Consider the following 17,606-nt stretch of genomic DNA (forward strand, 5'->3'; position numbering starts at 1 on the left):
TCAGGGCTTCACTCCTCCCTTTATCTTCAATACATACCCTAAGCCCTTACTAATTTAGAGTAAATAATGGTGATAATAATGATAATAATAATAATAGCTACCATTTATTGAGCACCTATTCTACTGTGTGCCAGGCACTGTGCTAGGCACTTTTCGTACAATATCTAATTTAAATCCTCACAACAACCCTGTGAGGTAGGTATTATTATCGTCATTTTACATATGAGGGAATTGAGGCTCAGAGAGATAAATAACTCTCCTATCACACAACCGAAACGTAGTAGAGCTGGGATTCAAACCCAGAACCACCTGACTCCAAATCCCATGCTCCTGTGAACTAGAGTAGAGGCAGAGGAGAAAAGAAGGGCCAAATTCAAGAAAGATTGTTAGAGTGGAATGGATATGATACGCTGACTAGTAAGATATGGGAAGGAGTTTAAGCCCATAAATGTTTCTAGCTGGTGAGCCTATGTAGTGTGGTGAAGGTACCCAGGATTGGAATTCAGGAGGAACACACTTGGTGGGGAAATGAGTTGAATCCATGTAGACATGTCCCTGGATTGTCCAGTGGGTGATAATAATACAGATCTAAAGATTGGAGGGAAGTTGAGGCTGGAGATAATATATTTGGGAATCACCAGCATATCAGTGGCAGTTGAGGATGGATGATACCATTTGGGGAGTAAATAGAGAGGAAAGAGAAGTGGACTGAAGATAGAACACTGGGAGCACCGACACTGAAGGCATGAGCAACAGTGGAGGAATTCTCAAGAGAGTTGGACAACGTAGAGTCAGAGAAGGAAGAGAAGTACAGGAGGCAGCCCTAGTAGTGTCTAGAGGAGGCCATGATCCAGGCCGGCAGCAAACCCAGAGCTTCCAGAAGGCAGGCAAGACTGAGTCAGACTTCCAACACAGCCCTCACTCAACAGAAACCCCAGGAAGTATTTGATAAATGAATGAATGCCAAAATGCCCTACCCTGGTTTGCCCCAAAGCCTGGAGTTTAGGACTTCATCTCACTCTTGACAGCCAGTCCTGAAAATATGAGAGCCTAGGTGAGCCAGGTGAATTTATAGAAGAGGCTTAAAGAGAAAGTCATGTTCTGTTTAAATTGGAGAATAAGGTAAATAATAAAATTTGGCATTCTGTCTGGAAGTTCCAGAAGTCCCCTTGCCCACCATTGCTCTGGGGTATCATGGTGATTGTGAAAATAGGGAAGGGTGTGGGGTGCCGGAGAGTCCCCTGCTGAGCCTGGCCTGAGACCTGGCTTAAGGGCTTTATCCAGGTAGGAGGATGATGGAGACATGTGGGAGGCTTGAGGGCTACAAGGAAGGGAGAGGGATGTCAGGGGACCAGCCCCACGACCTGGGAGAGGACAGGGAGAGAGAGTCCAGCCCTCTGGGCAGGGACCAGCCCTGAGGCTTAAGCAAACTTGCATAGGCACGTGTGTGTGTGTGTGTGTGTGTGTGTGTGTGTGTACATGCACGCTTGCACGTGTGTGAAAGACAGAAAGAGAGAGAGATCATATTCTGGAAAGGGGAACAGAGTCTCCCATACATGGGCAAGAGAGTGTGGGGACCTTCACAGAAGCCTAGTGACTCAGCATGTTGAAGTGTGGGTGTGGGGGCTGAATATCCTCCGATATCCCCTGAGGAGCTCCTGAAGCAGGGGTCCTGGTCTCCTCGGAGGCAGGGCCTCCCCTCGCGGGGGGTCACAGAAAGTCAAACAGCCCGAAATTCTTGGCTGCTCCAGGCCCAGGAAAAATAAGGAGAGGAAAAAAGAAAGAAAAGAAATGTTTCAGGCCCAGAGGTGAGATGAGCCTGCTGGTTAGTAGGGTTAGGGGTCTGAAGGAACCAGCACACAGGGCAGGCATAGGGGCGCGGCAGGGTCGGGGGGAGGGGAGAGTAGAGATGCTCTCTGGAAGCCACTAGCAGCTCAGGCAACTTGAGGGGCCTCCTGGGCTTTTGGTAAGGGCTGAGCGCAGGCAGGGATAGCATGGATAGTCACTGGAGGTGACTCCAGCCCTGGGCTGCAGGACTGAGGCAGCAGGTGGGGACACTTAGGAGGAGAGGCAGATGAAGCAAGTATTTTTTTGGTGTCAGTATTGTGTGGAAAAGTCAGGAGATTGGCACACATGCTCGAGGGGATGGGATTAATAGAGGGAGGATGTCGCTGAATGAGTGGTGGAAGGGAACTGAGGGGGAGAAGGAGGGGACAAGGGGGTGAGCAGGGCCTCAAGGGCACCGCTGGGTTGACTCCTGAAGTGTGTGCGGGGGAGAGGGAAGTAAGGAGCAGCACCAGCAAGTCGGCTCCCAGGGACACGAAGGACCCTGGGAAGTCCCGCGCAGCGGTTAGTGGGCAGAGGGACAAGCTGGGGCAGGGGGCAGGTTAGGGGCTGCGGTGGCGATCGGTGGGTGCACCCCGCCCTCGCTGCGCCCAGCGAGCAGTTAGCGCGCCTGGATTTAGTTCCGTTTATTTCCCTTCCAGGTACCAGACAAGTAAAAAAGTCGGACGGACGGAGAGAGGGACGCAGCGGGCCAGGGCGGGGGTGGGCTGGGAGTGGGGGAGGGGCCCTGCTCACATCACATCCACAAAGAACTCACTGGGGTTTCCCATGGCCATGCGGAAGGACTGTCTGCTGGCGGTCAGTTCGGGGGGCACGGAGGCCAGGTCGCGGCCCGGAGGGGCTCCGGGGGGCCCCATGGCTGCAGGCGGTGGGGGCATCATCAGCATGGGGGGCCCGTAGAGAGGGGGCACGCCAGGGGGGCCGTAGCTCGGGTGCGTGTGGTGGCTGCGCAGGCTGCTGGCCAGCGAGTGGTGGCTGCGGTGGCTGTGCTCGCTGGCGGCGGGGCCCGAGCGCTCGCTGGGCGCCCGCTCCCGCGGCCCCCGCAGGCTGCTGCGCGTCGTGTGGTCCGACTCGCTGCCGCTGCCGCCCGACTTCGAGTCCCCAGTCTTCGGGTCCTTCTCCTTCCGCCGGTCACTGCCACTGCGGTTGGAGCCGCTGCTCCGGCTGCCTGTAGGGGACAGGCAGGGACGGGATGGGGGACGCTGAGAGCTTGCGGAGGAAGCCCGGGGCTCGCCTGGAGCACCCCCCAGGGGCCCCTCCCCTTACCTTCACTGTGCTGGCTGCTGGCGCTGCCCCCGCCATAGCTGTACCCCAGCTCCGGGAAGCCAGGGTGCGGGTTGTAGGGGTGCGGGGGCGGCGGGTACTGGTAAGGGAAAGCCATGGGCCAAGGGGCGGCCCCCGGGTGAGGCAAAGGGGCCAGCGTGTCCTGGTCAGAGGCACCGCTGGAGCCGTCGTGATCATGGAGGGACAGGTTGGCCATGTCTGTGGGGGGGAGGGGGATTAGGGGAGGGCCGGATGAGCTGGGTCTATCTCGTGCCCCTGCACCCCTAGTTCAGGAGAGAGAGGTCGCCAGCCTAGGTTGGGTGGGGGCCTTTGGGATGACACCAACAGCTGCGGTAGTTTCTCGCCAGAATGGGAGGAGGCACAGGCCAGAGATCTCGCACTCCTTCAGCCCTCTCTGCCCCCCACCAGAGATGGTGGGGAGGGAAACCCTGCAGAGATGGCCCCAGGGAAAACTCTCCTCAGGAAGGCCCTGAGTTACACTGCAGCTCCTCAGTGCCAGATCCTGGCATCCAACTGCCAGTCCTGTATCCAACTGCCAGACCCCCTACCAAGCCTTTGGCAGTTTCTCCTCCTTCTTCAGTGAACTGGAAGAAGGGGCAAAACTCTTTTATTTGGCAGTTTTCTCCACTGTTCACTTAGAGGGTAAGAAGTAGGGGAATGTGCAAGGCTGAAATGCCAGCCAGCCACCAGGTATGGCATACCTGCAATTCATTAGGCACAATACAAAGCACTTCATCTCATGCAAATGTTACCACAAGCCTATGAAGAAGGTATTAGTCACATTTTTTCCAGATGAGGAAAGTGCAGTCCAGAGAGGTTAAATGACCAGCCTGGGATCAAGCCAAACTGTCGCCAGAGCAGAAGCTGAGCGTCACTTACTTTCTCCTTACCTTTCCAGGTGAGGTCATTAGTAAGGAGTAGGGAGCAGTTTGGGGAAATTTAGGTGAAATTTTGCCCTCCCCCTTCACCTAGGACTGAAAAACTACCCATTAAAAACCAGAATGAACATCAGGCCTTTCAGAGCCTCCCCATATAGAAGGCCCTTGGCCTGGATCCATTTTCTGGTGCTGCTGGGGAGGGTGGGAAGGGCCAAGAAAGAGAGCAACTTAGGTGCCTCCTCTGTGCTCTGCACCCATTCCCAGCCAGGCCTGGTTCTTCACAGCACTTGTCTCACTGTGTTAACATTACTTCTTTCATGACTCTGGCTCCCTCAGTAAACTGTGCAAGGGCAAGGCTGCCCCCACCAATGCTGGAACTACCTGGAACGGAGTATAAAGGACCACTAGAACTGACTACCTGCCTGGGACACCCCTTGCTCACACCCCATCTGTGCCAGGTCCCAGAGCTCTGGGAGACCTGTAATTGCCCTAGGGGACAGCTGCTGGATACAGACTGAGCCCTTTCTTCCAAGCCCTTAAGTGACCCAGCCCAACCTTCCAGGGGAAAAGAGGTCAGGAGAGGGGGCTCTGAGGGGGCTAAGGCAGCCTGTGGAGTTTGCCAGCCAAGCCATCAACCTGTCAAGGCCAGCAGCTAGCACGGGGGGAGAGGGGATGGGAAGCAGGGGCTTGCCTTGGCTTATGCCCAAAGAGCTGGTGACTACTTCAGCCTCCAGGCTGTGATCCCGAGAGGAGTGACTGTGTGCTCCTGGGGCTAGCCAGGTCCCCAGCTTTTCCCTTTAAGCCTGCTGTACTCCCAGCTGAGGAGACCTCAGCCAGTGAGAAGGAAAAGGCCTGTTCTGTCAGCATCTCCCTGAGCTGGGCCTCTGGTGGCCTTGGTCCATGGGTACAAGACCCTAGAGGCCTTAGGGAAGGAACAATGTCTCTTGAGCAAAAGCCACAGCTGCCCTGAGAAGCTTTATGTGTCCCTGGAGGTTTGGGGCCAGGGCTGACTTCTAATAATGATAATAACTACATTTGATTGAGTCTGAGAAGTCATTGATTCTAAGATGCACCCCAGTTTCAGAGATATTGAACTGTGAAAAACATGTTCATCTTAGAACCAATTAAATATATGTATAATAGACAACTTTTATAGAGCACTTACTATGGGCAAAACATGATGCTAAAAGCATTATATACATTGTCTTATATTGTTCACAAAATAGCTCTATGAGATAAGTTCTATTATTAACTCCATCTTGCAGACGAAGAAACTGAGGCAGTGAGAAGCTGTGTCACTTACTCATGTTCACACGGTAAGGGTGGAGCTAGGATTTGAACTCCGACTGTCTAACTCCAAAACCCTATGCATCTATCACTACTCCATGGGGCCACACTGGAGCTGCTGAGGGCCAGGGACCCACTCTCCACCAGGGACTTGTGCTCTGCAGAAACAGCCTTTCTAGTCCCTAGAACCTAATCTGAAGCATGTTAAGAGTTAGCTTTTGGACTCCAGCCAGCACCACTGGGCCCAGAGAAGGCTCCCTCAGGCAGAGGTGGCTGCTGGGCGTGGGCTTCAGCTCCCAGCCCTGAGCAATGCTGTCCTGTCTTGAGGACTCCCATTCCCAAGGCTTGTCCAGAGGCTCAGAAGGAGAAGGATGGTTCTCTGCAGACCTCTCCTGCTTAATAACCCTCATTGGCTTTGCACTGTCTCAGGATCAAGTCCAAACTCCTCAGTTCAGCTTGCAGAGTCCTCTACCACCTGGCCCCGACAGCTTCTCCAACTTTATCCTGTGGCACAGCCCACTCTCAGGGGTCTGAGGAAGCTGTGGACTTGGGGCCTCAGGCCAGCCCCTGGTCCTGCCCTAGTGGAACCTGCTTGGTGCTGGAAGGCTGAGCAGGGGCCAAGAGTAGGAACTCTGTTTGGCCTTGCTGAGACAATGTTTCTGCAGCACCACACACCTAGGGCAGCCCCAGATGGTGTGAAGAACAAGGCCTCTGGAGCCAGAAAGACCTGGACCCAAGGCCTAGCTCCTCTGCTTTTAGCTGTGAGACCAGGGGTGAACTGTTTAACTTCTACAAGTCTCAGTTTCCTCATCTGAAAACAAGGATGTTAATTGGTCTCCCTGAGGGTGGGGAGGAGGTTGTAAGGACTAAGTGAGAGAGTGAGACATTGCTTCAGAAATAACTAGCATGGTGCCAGGCACAAAGCGGGCATTTAGAAAATGCCAGCCCCAAGAGGGGAATGTGGGGCAGGTGAAGAGGCTGGACTGGGCTCTGCTTCCACTACAGAACTCTCAGGACTTGAGCTGGGCCCCCAGCTCTGCTGTCCCCTCATCTGGGTTCCCTGGAGTCTACCACATCCCTGGGCGCCTCCCCACTCCCAGCCAGGAGATAGGGCGGGAGGTAGGGGAGGCACGTACTGCCACAGAGGTCGCCGAAGATGTAGTAGCACTGCTCGGAGAAGGTGATCTTGTTGACAGTGTGGCGGATGAAGCCGGCTTTCAGCAGGTTGCTGGCATACTTGCGGGCCTCCCTCCGGTCAGTGAAGCCTTCCACGTTGTGGTACAGCCAGTCCACTACATCCGAGCCTGGGGGCAAGGCCGCCACTTGACTGGGAGGCCTACCTGCCTTGGGCTCATCTGGTCTCACAGAAGTCACAAGGCTGGGGCTGGTTTCAGCTCAAAGGAGTGGCCCATGGGAGTTCTTGGGCCCCTGGCCTGCCCTGCCCCATCACTCCCCACCCCTGTCCTTCATCCCACCATGGGGCCCTCTCACCGATGAAAGCATTGGGGATGGTAATCTTGAGCCACATGCGGTCACGGACCTCCAGCCCAGATTCAGGGGAGGCCATGGCTTTTACGATGGCAGCCATGTCACTGTGGATGGACAAGTGGAAGTCATCTAGGCCTGGGGGTGAGAGGCAGAATGGTGAGCAGAAAGGGGCCATGGAGTTAGGTAGACAGGAGTTTGCATTCCAGCTCTACCATCTAACAATTATGGATCAATGTTGGGCAAATTACTGACTTCTTGGACACTCAGTTTCCTCTTCCATAAAAACAGGGACTTTAATATCTATTTTACAAGGATGTTTGAAGAGAGAATTAAATAATGTAAATGAAAGTGCTTATGGCACAGTGTATAACGTGTGTGTTATGATAATAAAAATGGCAGTCATTTATTGAGTGCTTACTTTATGCCACACACTGTGACTGATGCTTCACGTATATCCTCTCATTAAACCCCAGGAACCTGGTAAAGTACATATCATTAGTCCCATTTTACAAGAGGAAACCGAGGCCTGCTGGAAACTCAATACAGGTTCAGAAGCAAACACTGTTTAGTGAGGGTTGGTGTCCACTGAGGGAAGCTGCAGTGTGAGGTAGCTGGAATGAGCTGAGTCCCCTCTCCAGCCCCCTCTGACGCTCAAGCAAGAGTCTCCAGGTGGGCCTTCATCAGTCTCTCCCACCTGGCCCTGTCTGCTGGGCCCAGGGGACAGGTTTGGACACTCACGCTCTGTGTCAGGGATGGAGCTGGTGATGGAGGAGCTGGTGGAGGTGATGGTGCTCAGGGAGGGGCTCATGCCGTAGGCAGGGAAGGTGCCAGTCATGGCTGCAGTGTGGGAGACCCAGGCCGCAGGGTCAATGGGCCGGATGGGCTCGCCTGCAGGGAGGATGAGGAGTCAGGGGCTGCCCACCCTGCCCACTTCTGGGCCCAACAGGGTAGGTGTGGGGATTCAGGGCAACACAGAAGGAAGGAGAGACAGGGCTCACATATGCCAAGCACCAGCTTTAAGGCTGAGTCACCCGTCCACTTACTCCTGGGCAGTGTGAAGCAACCACGTGGACTTGGGTCCCAACACTTGGCTACAGTCAGGGTGATGGGCCTGAAAACAAGGGTGTCCCTAGTGAGGGCAGGATATGTGGGCACCAGACCAAGCCCTCCGCCTGACAGCCAGAAATCCTTGCCCCTCCTCTCCGATACTCCATCCCCTCCATACCCCGGTTTGTGCACAATCTCCCGCAGTACCCGGACCGCGTCGTCATTACTCATGTTCTCAAAGTTGATCTCGTTTACCTGGGAAAGAGGACCAGGAGTGGGATAAGCAGTTGTGTTGGAGATGGGGGTAGGGAAGCTGAGCTTGGTGGGTCCGGGGGTCTTCCCCGCATGAAGAAGGGGCCTCTGAATGAGCAGAGTACAGAGGATAGGGACATCTTCCCACTCCCTATCCACACCACCACCCAGAGTGGGCAATGGTACCTGTAACAGCATATCTCCTGGCTCGATGCGTCCATCAGCAGCCACGGCCCCACCCTTCATGATAGAGCCAATGTAGATGCCTCCGTCCCCACGCTCGTTGCTTTGGCCCACAATGGAGATGCCCAAGAAGTTATACTTTTCTACAGGGAGTAAGAAGATCTTGAGAGGGGAGCAAGGTTCCTACCCCAATTCTGAGCCCCTTATTAGAAAAAGGTGGAAAGGGATGAGAACTAACATCTATTGACCCTGAAGCAGGCACTATGTTCAGATACTCAAACATGCTTTCATTGCATCCTTGTTGGCTGTGAGGCAGGGACTCTTAGTCCCATTTTACAGAGCAGGCAGTTGAGGTTTAGAGAATGTAAGTAACTTTTCTAAGCCGTTAAGTGGCAAAGCCAGGATTCAAACTCAGATTTAAATTCCAAAGTTGGGGCTCTTTTCACTACATCCAGCTATCTCCTAAAGAGAATAGCTATGGCAGAAACCAGAGAGTAAGACTGCAATGGCTGAAAAATGGGAATGGGGGAGGAATCAGAAATCACTTCCTCCAGGAAGCCTTCCCTGATGCCATTCTTGCTTCCACAGCTCTCTGTGCTTCTCTGTCATAGCACTGAGATGATCTGTTTATGTACCAGTTTACATTTATGAAAGTGAGCTCCTTGAGGGCAGGGAACGTTATCTTGTGCCTCTCCGAACTTCTCAAGTCTGCCCAGTGTCTGGCATATAGTAGGAGCTCAAGAGTGTTGTTTCACCAGACTCACCCATGTTGAGAGTGACCGTGATGATGTTGAGTGACATGGTGGAGTCCGTGATGCTGCTGAAGGACGAGGACTGGAACAGAGAGAGGCCCTAAGCAGCAGGTACGGGTGGCAGGAACTCACTGCTTCCACCTAGCTCCTCCTCAGGGTGAGCCCTCAGCTCCAGTCCTCCTCCCCAGGTTCTATAAACACTGACCCAAGTAGGGGGATCTAAGGAAGCACAAACCCTGGCCCTGCTGGGGCAGGGCTCAGTCTGCCCCCACCCATCCCAGGCCCCATACCCGCTCAATCCGTGAAACTTTCTGCTTCCGCCGCCGCCGCTTGTGTCTTCTCATCAGGCGTGAGGCGCTGCTCTGCTCTGTGGAGCTGCTGAACCTGTGGGGCCCACAGTCGTTCCCCACCAGGCTGGCCCAGCCCTGCCCCATAAGAGGCACTGCAGGGCCCAGGTCCCCAACACAAAGCCCATATCCTGCCTAGGGACCCAGCATCCTCATGGCTCAGGGCTCCCCAGGGGTCACCTGCCCCATAGTGCCCATGAAACTAAAGCCCCACCTGCTGGTGGAGTCATCTTCATCCGAGTCAAAGAAGCTGGTGGTCTCCAACTCACTGCTCATAAGGGTGGACGAGCTATCATAGCCCCCTGGCTCTCGCCGCCGCTCCCCCTTGGCAGTTCCATTGAGCCGGGCTGCTGCAGGGGGTAGAGGCAGCTGCACTCACGGTGCCCGATGCAGTAGGGAAGGGAGGAGGGAGAGATGGGCCAGGGGCTGCATTGAAGCCAGGCATATCCAGAGCTCAAGAAGTAGGGCAAAGAGGCGGGTAGCTGAGTGGAAACTGTGGGGAGGGCGTGGGGATGGGGAAGGCATCTATTCAGGGAAGACGCACTGTGCTCTGGGCCATCCCTCCGGCGTGGCCGCTCCCGCTGGGCAGACACCAAGGAGTCCGTCTCTGTGTCATTGTCCAGGTTCTCCTGGCTGCCCCCACCAGCATGAGGGCTGCAGGGAAGAGAGGACTTGGTGGGGGAGGGGGCAGGCTGGGGGCTCCCTCCCCCAGCCCTGGGCTGAACTGACACGGCCCTCCCCCATGGGCCCTCCCCACCTTCAGGTCACACTCACTGGAAGGATGGGGGCCGGGAGTCCCCAATGCCTCCCGTGCGCTCCATGGGCGGTGGCAGCTCTGATGGGTTGTCAGCACAGAAGGGAGCTGGCTCTGGGTGCGAGCCCTCAGCTGACACCAGCTGATGGGGAGAAAATGGGTGGGTAGTATGGATCAGGAGCACTAGGGAGAAGGAGGAGAGCTGGCTTTTGGTAGAGCATGAAGGCTTGGGGAGAACAAAGTAGGGGACACCGAGGGAGATGGGACTGTGCAAGGGCAGCTGAGATGAGGAACGGACCCACTGCTGGGTTGATGGGGAGGCTGGGAGGCATGGGCTGATGAAGTGGGATGGGGGCCGAGAACAAGGGTCAGTGGTCCAAGGCAGAGGTCGGCAGGTGACAGAAGGGAACCTGAGGCAAAGTGCCTCAAAGGGCATAGGAGACAATTTTGTCTCCAGCGTGTGGCTCTGTGTCTGCCTTTTCCCCCTTCCCACCACTCCCCCACCTTTTACCAAGGCTACAGAATCTGGGGTAAGAAGCAGTAGAGTCAGAAAACTCAAGGAAGATTCAGACATTGAAGCATAAAACCACCAGCTACAATCTCAGTGATGCCTTTCCTCCGTCCAGCCTACTGCAGGAATGCAGGTGGAGGGAGGGCCGAGGAGGGCTCCTTACCCAGGACACCACCCGGCCATTGAAGCAGGGCAGCTTGGCATTGTCATCCGAGATCTCTTCCTTCACCACTCTGCAGGGAAAGGGGGGTGTCAGAGTAAGCCTTCTGGGGTGGAAATGGAGGTGTCCTCAGAATCCCAATTCTCAGGGGCTCTTCCACCCTAAACTGGCAAACCACCAGCACAAGCCTGTTCAAATGCGAGCAGGCAGGGGTGAGCCAGGGATAGCTCTTTAGCACCACCAGGCTAGAGACCAGCCCTGCCTACATCAGCTGCTTTCCTGGGCATCCTCTCAGTCATCAGGTGATTGCAAATTACACCTGAGAGAACAGTGTCCCCCACGAGTGCAGCCACTCTCTAGAATCTCGAGAGTGCATTACCCAGCCCCAGCATGGGCTCTCCTAGGCTAGACTTTTTCTTTCCCTCTGACCCCAAACTAGGAAGAAGCACACCCTTATTACTGTCCTTCCCTTCTCAATTGAGAATCCTGAGATTCCTCTGGGAGGTGTGGATGAAGAATTTAAGGAAATTAGGAAAGAGAAGGGAAGAAGGCATTGACTGAACATCCTACACTGCAAGTAGGATCATAGTAACAATTGCTCTCCTTTATTGAGCGTGAACTATGGACCAAGCATGAAGCTAAGCACTTTACTTGTATAATTTCATTTAATACTCACAGCAATGCTATAAGACAGGTACAGATGGAGAAATTAAGGCTCATTAGGTTCAGAAATTCACCTATAGTCACACCACTAATAAGTGAAGAGCCGGAATTTGAATCCTGGTCAGCCTGTCTTCAAAGCCTTTATTCTTACCTATCATACCATCTTATCTCCCTATAGTTATAATATATAATCTTCACATCAGCCTCATTGTGTAGATAATATGACCCTCATTTTATGAATAAGGAAACAGTAACTTGTCCAAGGTCACAGAGCTAGAAGATGTCAGCTGGAATTCAACCCTAGGCTCGTCTGATTCCAAAACTCATCCTCTTTCCACAGCCTTTCACAGATGACAGAGGGGATGCGGTCTGTGTGGAGGGTGGGGGTGGGGAGACAGTGATGTGGGCATGGGGGGTAGGATGTGGTCACAGGCATGTAGTTTGGCCTGAGGTATGCAGTGAGGCAAGAAGTCAGACAATGACTACAGTTTGGGGCCAGGGAAGGGAATGGAAAAGTTTGAGGAACCCAGACTCCATCAAACACCCCAGGAGTACAGAGCTGGAAAGACAGGATCAGGGGCAGAGGAAGACACATGAGCAGAGCGGGAAGATAGCAGGGAAGGCGGCTGGGAAGCCCAGTCCTCCCTTGTTCTCGGAGCAGCTTCTGCCCAGAGCCGGGAACGTGCTTGGCTCCTTGTGATGTTCACATTCTTGGACTCACAGCCAAGTTCGAAGGCCGAGCCTGCCCTCCTCCCTCCCATCAAGCTCTGGCTCCCCCACCATTTCCAACCCCACAGCGACCCCAAGAAAGCAGCTCAAATCATCCTGCTCAGGCCACCATGGCAGAAAGCCTGCAGACAGAACAGGCTGGAAAGGAGGGACAGAGACGTAGCTCGGACCCACCAGCCAGTCTGTTCACAGGGCACACCTAGCTTGCAGCCCCCTCTGGGAACAGGGGTTTGTGGACCACACGGCAGGAGCTGTGACCTGCTTTGGAGAGGGTCTCTCTGTGGTGGGAAACTGCTGCCGAGTCCCCACTCCCCATCCCCCAGCGGCCCCAACACACAGCTCCACACTACAGATGTTTCCTTTCTTTCTGGGGGTCACTGACGGGTCGCCAAGGCTCTGCTGACTCACAAGGATCAGCTGATCTTCAGCAGCCTTGGGGGACCTCAGACAGGCCTCTCCCTCCCACTGTGGAGCTGAGTGGCTCAGGGTTCCATAGCTCTCACACACACACACCCCAAGTGGAGTCGGACAAATCTGGGTTCAAATTCCAATACTGCCACTTATTAGCCCTCCTCTCTTAGAGAAGTTTCTTAACTATTCCAAGCCTTTGTCTCTCATCCTGGTAAATGGGATTTGTAAATGGCTGGCATGGTCCAGTCATACAATAAAAATAGTTACTAACTTTGTCAAATTTTAGCAGGATCCATACTCTGTCTAATGAGGTGTAAGTTTCTAAGGGCAGCGACCAAACAAATCTGCTCATCGTTCATCATTCATTCAATTAAAAGGCCTTTGCTGAGAGCCCAGTGGCTTTTAAGTCCTGTGCTTGCGATGCTATGGACCTCAAGAAGCATCAGACCTGGAGCCTGCCTTATCCTCGGGGGTTACGGTCCAATGGACAGTTCACTAAGTATACCACAAGCAGGAAGTGGTCAGAGCCGTAAGAGCAGCAGACGTGTTCCCTCGACAGACATCTGCTGATTACTTAGGTGTCAGGTCCTGGCTAGGAGCCAGGTAGGTGTAAGGATAAACAGAATAAAGTGTGGTAACTTTAAAAGCTTAACCCAGAGGACAGGAGAATTTGGACCAGACAAGAGAAGAGAAGAAGAGTGCTCCAGGTAGAAGGCCCGAGACAGGTATGACACGGAGCAGGGAGCAACACAGTGAGTGGCCCAAGGTCCCATGTTGCTCCCTCCCACAGCTCAAGGACATGCCAGCAGTGGGTACCTTGTTCTTCCCCCCACCATCTCCTCAGTGCTGAAAATGTTTATTCTTCTTCCATTTCTCAAATGACTTAAGAAGGCTGTGCCTACCCTGAGCTTGACAAATACTTCTGGAGACCAGATGGGAGTTGGGGAGTCCTTGGGCCTTACAAACCAGAACCTCAGAGGGTGAGCCTGGAGAGACTGAATGAAAGCAGCCTTCCTCCTCTGACCTACTTTCCCATCTGTCAGCAGGGGTTCCTGACCTCTGCCCTGACCCTCCTCTCATGGGGCTAGGATAAGTGGCAGCCCTATCACCTCTACAGTTTGCCAAGGCTCAGCATCTCCCTCAGAGAGGATGTATCTGTTAAATGGTGATAATAATAATACTTACAACTGTGTGATTAAGGCCCTACACTGTGGAGGCAGATTCCTGATGTTGAATCAAGTTCTGCCACTTACTAGCTGTGTGACCTTGGGTAAGTTACTTAAGTTTTCTGTGCTCTAGTCGCCTCATCTATAAACTGGAGATATTACACCTATTTCACAGGGCTGTTAAAAGGATTGAATGAGTAAAGATTTGAAAAGCATTTAGATCAGTGCCTGCACACTGTAAGCACATAGAAAGAGTTTGTTAAGTAAGTGAGATATAGATATATACATGCTCCTCAGCTATTCCTCTGTGACAAGACAGCCCTACCAGCTCTCTTGCTCATTAATCTTTCTGGGGATAAAAACAAAATCAACCTCCTCCACTTCTTTTTAGCATTGTTCTCAACCCTGTTAAATTGGCTCTAATTTTTTGGTTTCCTCTAATATTTTGCAAAGGATGGTTCAAGTACCACTGAGGTATGCAAGATGGCTTCGCGTGTACCTGAATGAACGTTTAATTCAATAGTTAAGTATTTATTTTTCACATATTTTAGAAAGAAATATAGATAAAAAATCGGACCTGTGATTTCATATTATTGATTGGGTCAAGCTAAGAAAGAGTGAGTGGACTGACAGTGGATTTAAAGAACAATATTAAGTCAGCAGTGAGTGGATGTAATGGGGTCCCTCCTATGACTGCAGTTAGGCTTGGCTTGACAGCAGCCTGGGGAGAGTGGGAGGCAGCCCAGAGAGGTCTAGGCTCAGGAGGTGGGGGTAGGCCCAGTGGGCTCAGGGATGAGTGGGACTCAGGGATGAGAGGCGGTTGGAGACACAGACTTATCCTAGTCCCTCAAGGCATCTGGCCCCAGGGTGGCCCCCTACTACAGTAGACTCTAGCTGATTTCCCCCTATCTCATACCCTGAGGCAGTATCTTGGTCTCTTCTGACTCTATTCTCTTACCAGGCCAAGGCATCTGCCCCCTCACTCCCACCCCCAGCAGATCGATCCCTCTTCAGAATCTTCCAATCAGGGGTGTCCTTCTCTGGACTGAAGCGAGATAATCATTACTACACCAGGAGTACCCCACCCCAGGGCAGGAACAACAACAACAGAAACAGGAGTTAGAAGCTGCATAGCACTTCCCACTATATAAAGCACTTATGATCTCATGGGCTCATGGAACTCTGAGTTCCAGGGGGAAAGGTGACAGCAAAACATGCCAGGCAGAAGAGAGAGAAGGTGCTTGCTTTGCTTCCCAGGGCAGGAGGGCCGGGGTCCTGGGAGAGAAGCCACACTGATGAACACTGGGGAGAAGAATGTCCCCCCTCACTCAGCTCTGGGGCCTCAGCTCCCAAGAGCAGTACAGGCCTCAAGCTAGGGCTGGAGCAGCAGCTTTTAGGCCTGGAGGGCCCAGGAGGGCCTTCCCCACAGGCCTCCAGGCCCAGTGCCCAGTTAGTGTGGGGCAGACTAGTGTGGGGGCCTCCCCCTCCCCCAGTCTCCTGGGAGTTGGGGGGGTGGTGAGGGGATCGGCCAGGCTCCCCCTCCTAGGCCAGCTGCTACAGAACCTTCCGGCTCCAACATTCCATCCCCTCTTAAAGGGGAAGTCGCTGCTTCCAAACTCCGCCTGTCCAAAGCCCTGCAGCTGGGTGGAGAAGACCCCGCCAGGGAGGGGAAGATGAAGAACACTAAGAGACTCTTCCTGGCCCTCCCATCCAGGCTCTGAGGCCCTTTCCAAGGTCTCCTCCTCGGCCACCATCTGGAGGAAAAAGGCCCCAATTCGGAGGGAAAATCAGCACCTGGGCTAGTGAGGACTCCTCCCAGGGGCCGGCGCTCTGCTCCCTTGATAACATCCTGAACACCCCAAGAGAGAGAGGGGAGACAGCTAAATAAACATCAGGTCTGCAGGCCTTAGCTTACAGCCTGGCGCCTAAGCACCCTCCATCTCACCCCCTCCTCCAGTTCAAAGTCCTGCACCATAGCCCTTAGATGCATGATACTCCAAATATGGCTCTGAGTTGTGGAGCCGAAAAGATGGAGCAGGCGAAGGCCGAGTGCCCAACACCCCAAGTCTATGCTACAAAGGTGGCTCCCTTGGCAGGAGGAGGGTTGGGGATTCTGGCTCTGGAACTGGGTGGAGGGGGGTGTGTGTCTGTCTATGTGGGCCGCTGGTCTCTGAGGAGGTGAGGGGACTTGACTGGGCTGAAATTCTGATTGCTTTGGGGGAGTTGAACGTCACCCTAAACTAGGGAGACCAAGGTCCCCCGAAAGAGGGGAAACGAGAGTCCCTCGAGGGGCTGAACTCCAGCCTCTGAAAAAGCCAAGGGGGCCCAAATAGCCGGGTCGCCCCTTAGAATCCAGAGCAGGGCTAGGAGCCAGTGTAGCAAAGGGGAGTCCAAACTGGCCAAGTGGCTCCCAGAAGCCGGAGGGGCTGGGGTCCCCCAGAGGCGAGGCGGGGGCCATCCTCACCCGAAATCGTCGTCCATAGACTTGAAGAAGAACTTATAGCTGGGTCGCTGCAGAACGCCCTTAAAGTCCGCCAAGGTGACGCGCTCGGCGGGCAGGGGCAGCTTCACCAGGTACGGCGTCTCCTGCCCGTCCAGGTGGTAGATGATCTTGGTCTCGCCCATGGCTCCGGCCTCGGGCCCGGCGGCCCGCGCGCGGCCTGCTTGGGCGGCCGGGCCGGGCCTCTCGGGCGGCGGCGGCGCTCGGCGCGACCCAGCGGCTCAGCCCAGTCGGCGGCCGGCCGCGGCGCCAGCTCCCTTGTTCTTCAGCCGCTCCCGGGTCCCAGCGCCGCCTGCCGCCGCCGCGGCCGCCGCTTCCGCTCCCCACTCTTCGGCTCGGCTGGCGACGGCGACTCTTCCGGTGGCCGCGGCCCTCTCGGCTCTGGGCTGCAGCCGGGCCCGCTCCCCTCCCCTGGCCCCGGCGCGGCCCCGCCCCGGCGCGGCCCCGCCCCCGCCGCCGCCAGCCGCGCTGGCCTCGCGGCAGATGTCCTGGCCCCGGGCCTGGCCCCGCGGACACCCCGCCCACCGGCCGGGCGGCGCGCTCCTGCTCCTGCGCTCCGGTCCCAGGCGCGCGGCGAGCGTCGCGACGGTCACCTAGGCCCCCAGAGATGGAAGGGCAGATCTCACTAGGATGGCCGCCTTCCTGGACTCTTCAAGGACCTTGCTCTGGACCCGAGGGGGATCTTGGCTGCTCCTCTGCAGCTGGCAGGGGTGAAATGCAGGGGTCCCTTTGGTTCCCAGAGATGGGAGGGGGAGCGCGGTTCTGATCATGTATAGCTGGAAGAAAGTGACCTCGACATGGCCATTTAGGGTCTGTTGAGAAGCACAACTGCTCTCACTGAGTCTCCAAACTGAGCTCCTTGAGGACAGAACAGGATCGAGTTCTAATTCCTTCTTAAAACCTCAGTACCTAGGTGCAAAGTAGTGGTTTAATAAGTGGATTGAATCCAGAATGGGTACAATAATGAAAATGCTCTCAAACGGAGAACTAGGTATAAGCAGTTCCTAATAGACCTCCTCACTCCTTAGCTTTTAATTCATTTAATAAATATTGAGTGCCTACTATGTGCAAGGCAAACTGTATAAGATACAGCAAAAACAAGACAGGCTGCCCTCAGGACCTTGGCTCATCTGCAAGGAGGCACAAGCTTGTATTTAAATAACTTTAGAGTGACAAATGCTATGAAAAAGATAAAATGGAGTGATGTGATAATAACCGGAAAGAGGATTATGGGTGGTCAGAGAAGGCCTCTTCCATTTGAGCTAAGACCTAGAATTAATGAAGAAGCAGCTATAAGAAGGTCTGGTCTGCAGCAGGCAGACCAGAGTCTGCATTCCAGGCAGAGGGCA

At 54.4% G+C, this 17,606-nt stretch overlaps 1 protein-coding gene across 2 annotated transcripts; it reads right to left on the minus strand.

Moving 5' to 3' along the window:
- Positions 1 to 2,456: 2,456 nt before the first annotated feature.
- DVL3 (dishevelled segment polarity protein 3) lies at positions 2,457 to 16,614 on the minus strand. Of its 2 annotated transcripts, none has more exons than XM_058556219.1 (15): positions 16,222 to 16,614; positions 10,792 to 10,861; positions 10,138 to 10,259; positions 9,908 to 10,017; positions 9,578 to 9,710; positions 9,307 to 9,400; positions 9,029 to 9,098; positions 8,268 to 8,407; positions 8,008 to 8,084; positions 7,826 to 7,893; positions 7,521 to 7,670; positions 6,786 to 6,917; positions 6,431 to 6,598; positions 3,112 to 3,327; positions 2,457 to 3,013 (listed from the first exon to the last, which is right to left on the minus strand). In XM_058556219.1, the coding sequence occupies exons 1-15, from the start codon at positions 16,380 to 16,382 to the stop codon at positions 2,577 to 2,579; spliced, it is 2,148 nt and encodes a 715-aa protein (XP_058412202.1). In that variant the 5' UTR covers positions 16,383 to 16,614; the 3' UTR covers positions 2,457 to 2,576. The 2 variants fall into 2 exon arrangements, with proteins under 2 accessions (XP_058412202.1, XP_058412201.1); XM_058556218.1 differs by having other exon boundaries at positions 9,578 to 9,713.
- Between the last annotated feature and the right edge of the window lie 992 nt (positions 16,615 to 17,606).

This window comes from Diceros bicornis, chromosome 15 (assembly GCF_020826845.1).
Source record: "Diceros bicornis minor isolate mBicDic1 chromosome 15, mDicBic1.mat.cur, whole genome shotgun sequence".
Classification (NCBI taxonomy): Eukaryota; Metazoa; Chordata; class Mammalia; order Perissodactyla; family Rhinocerotidae; genus Diceros; species Diceros bicornis.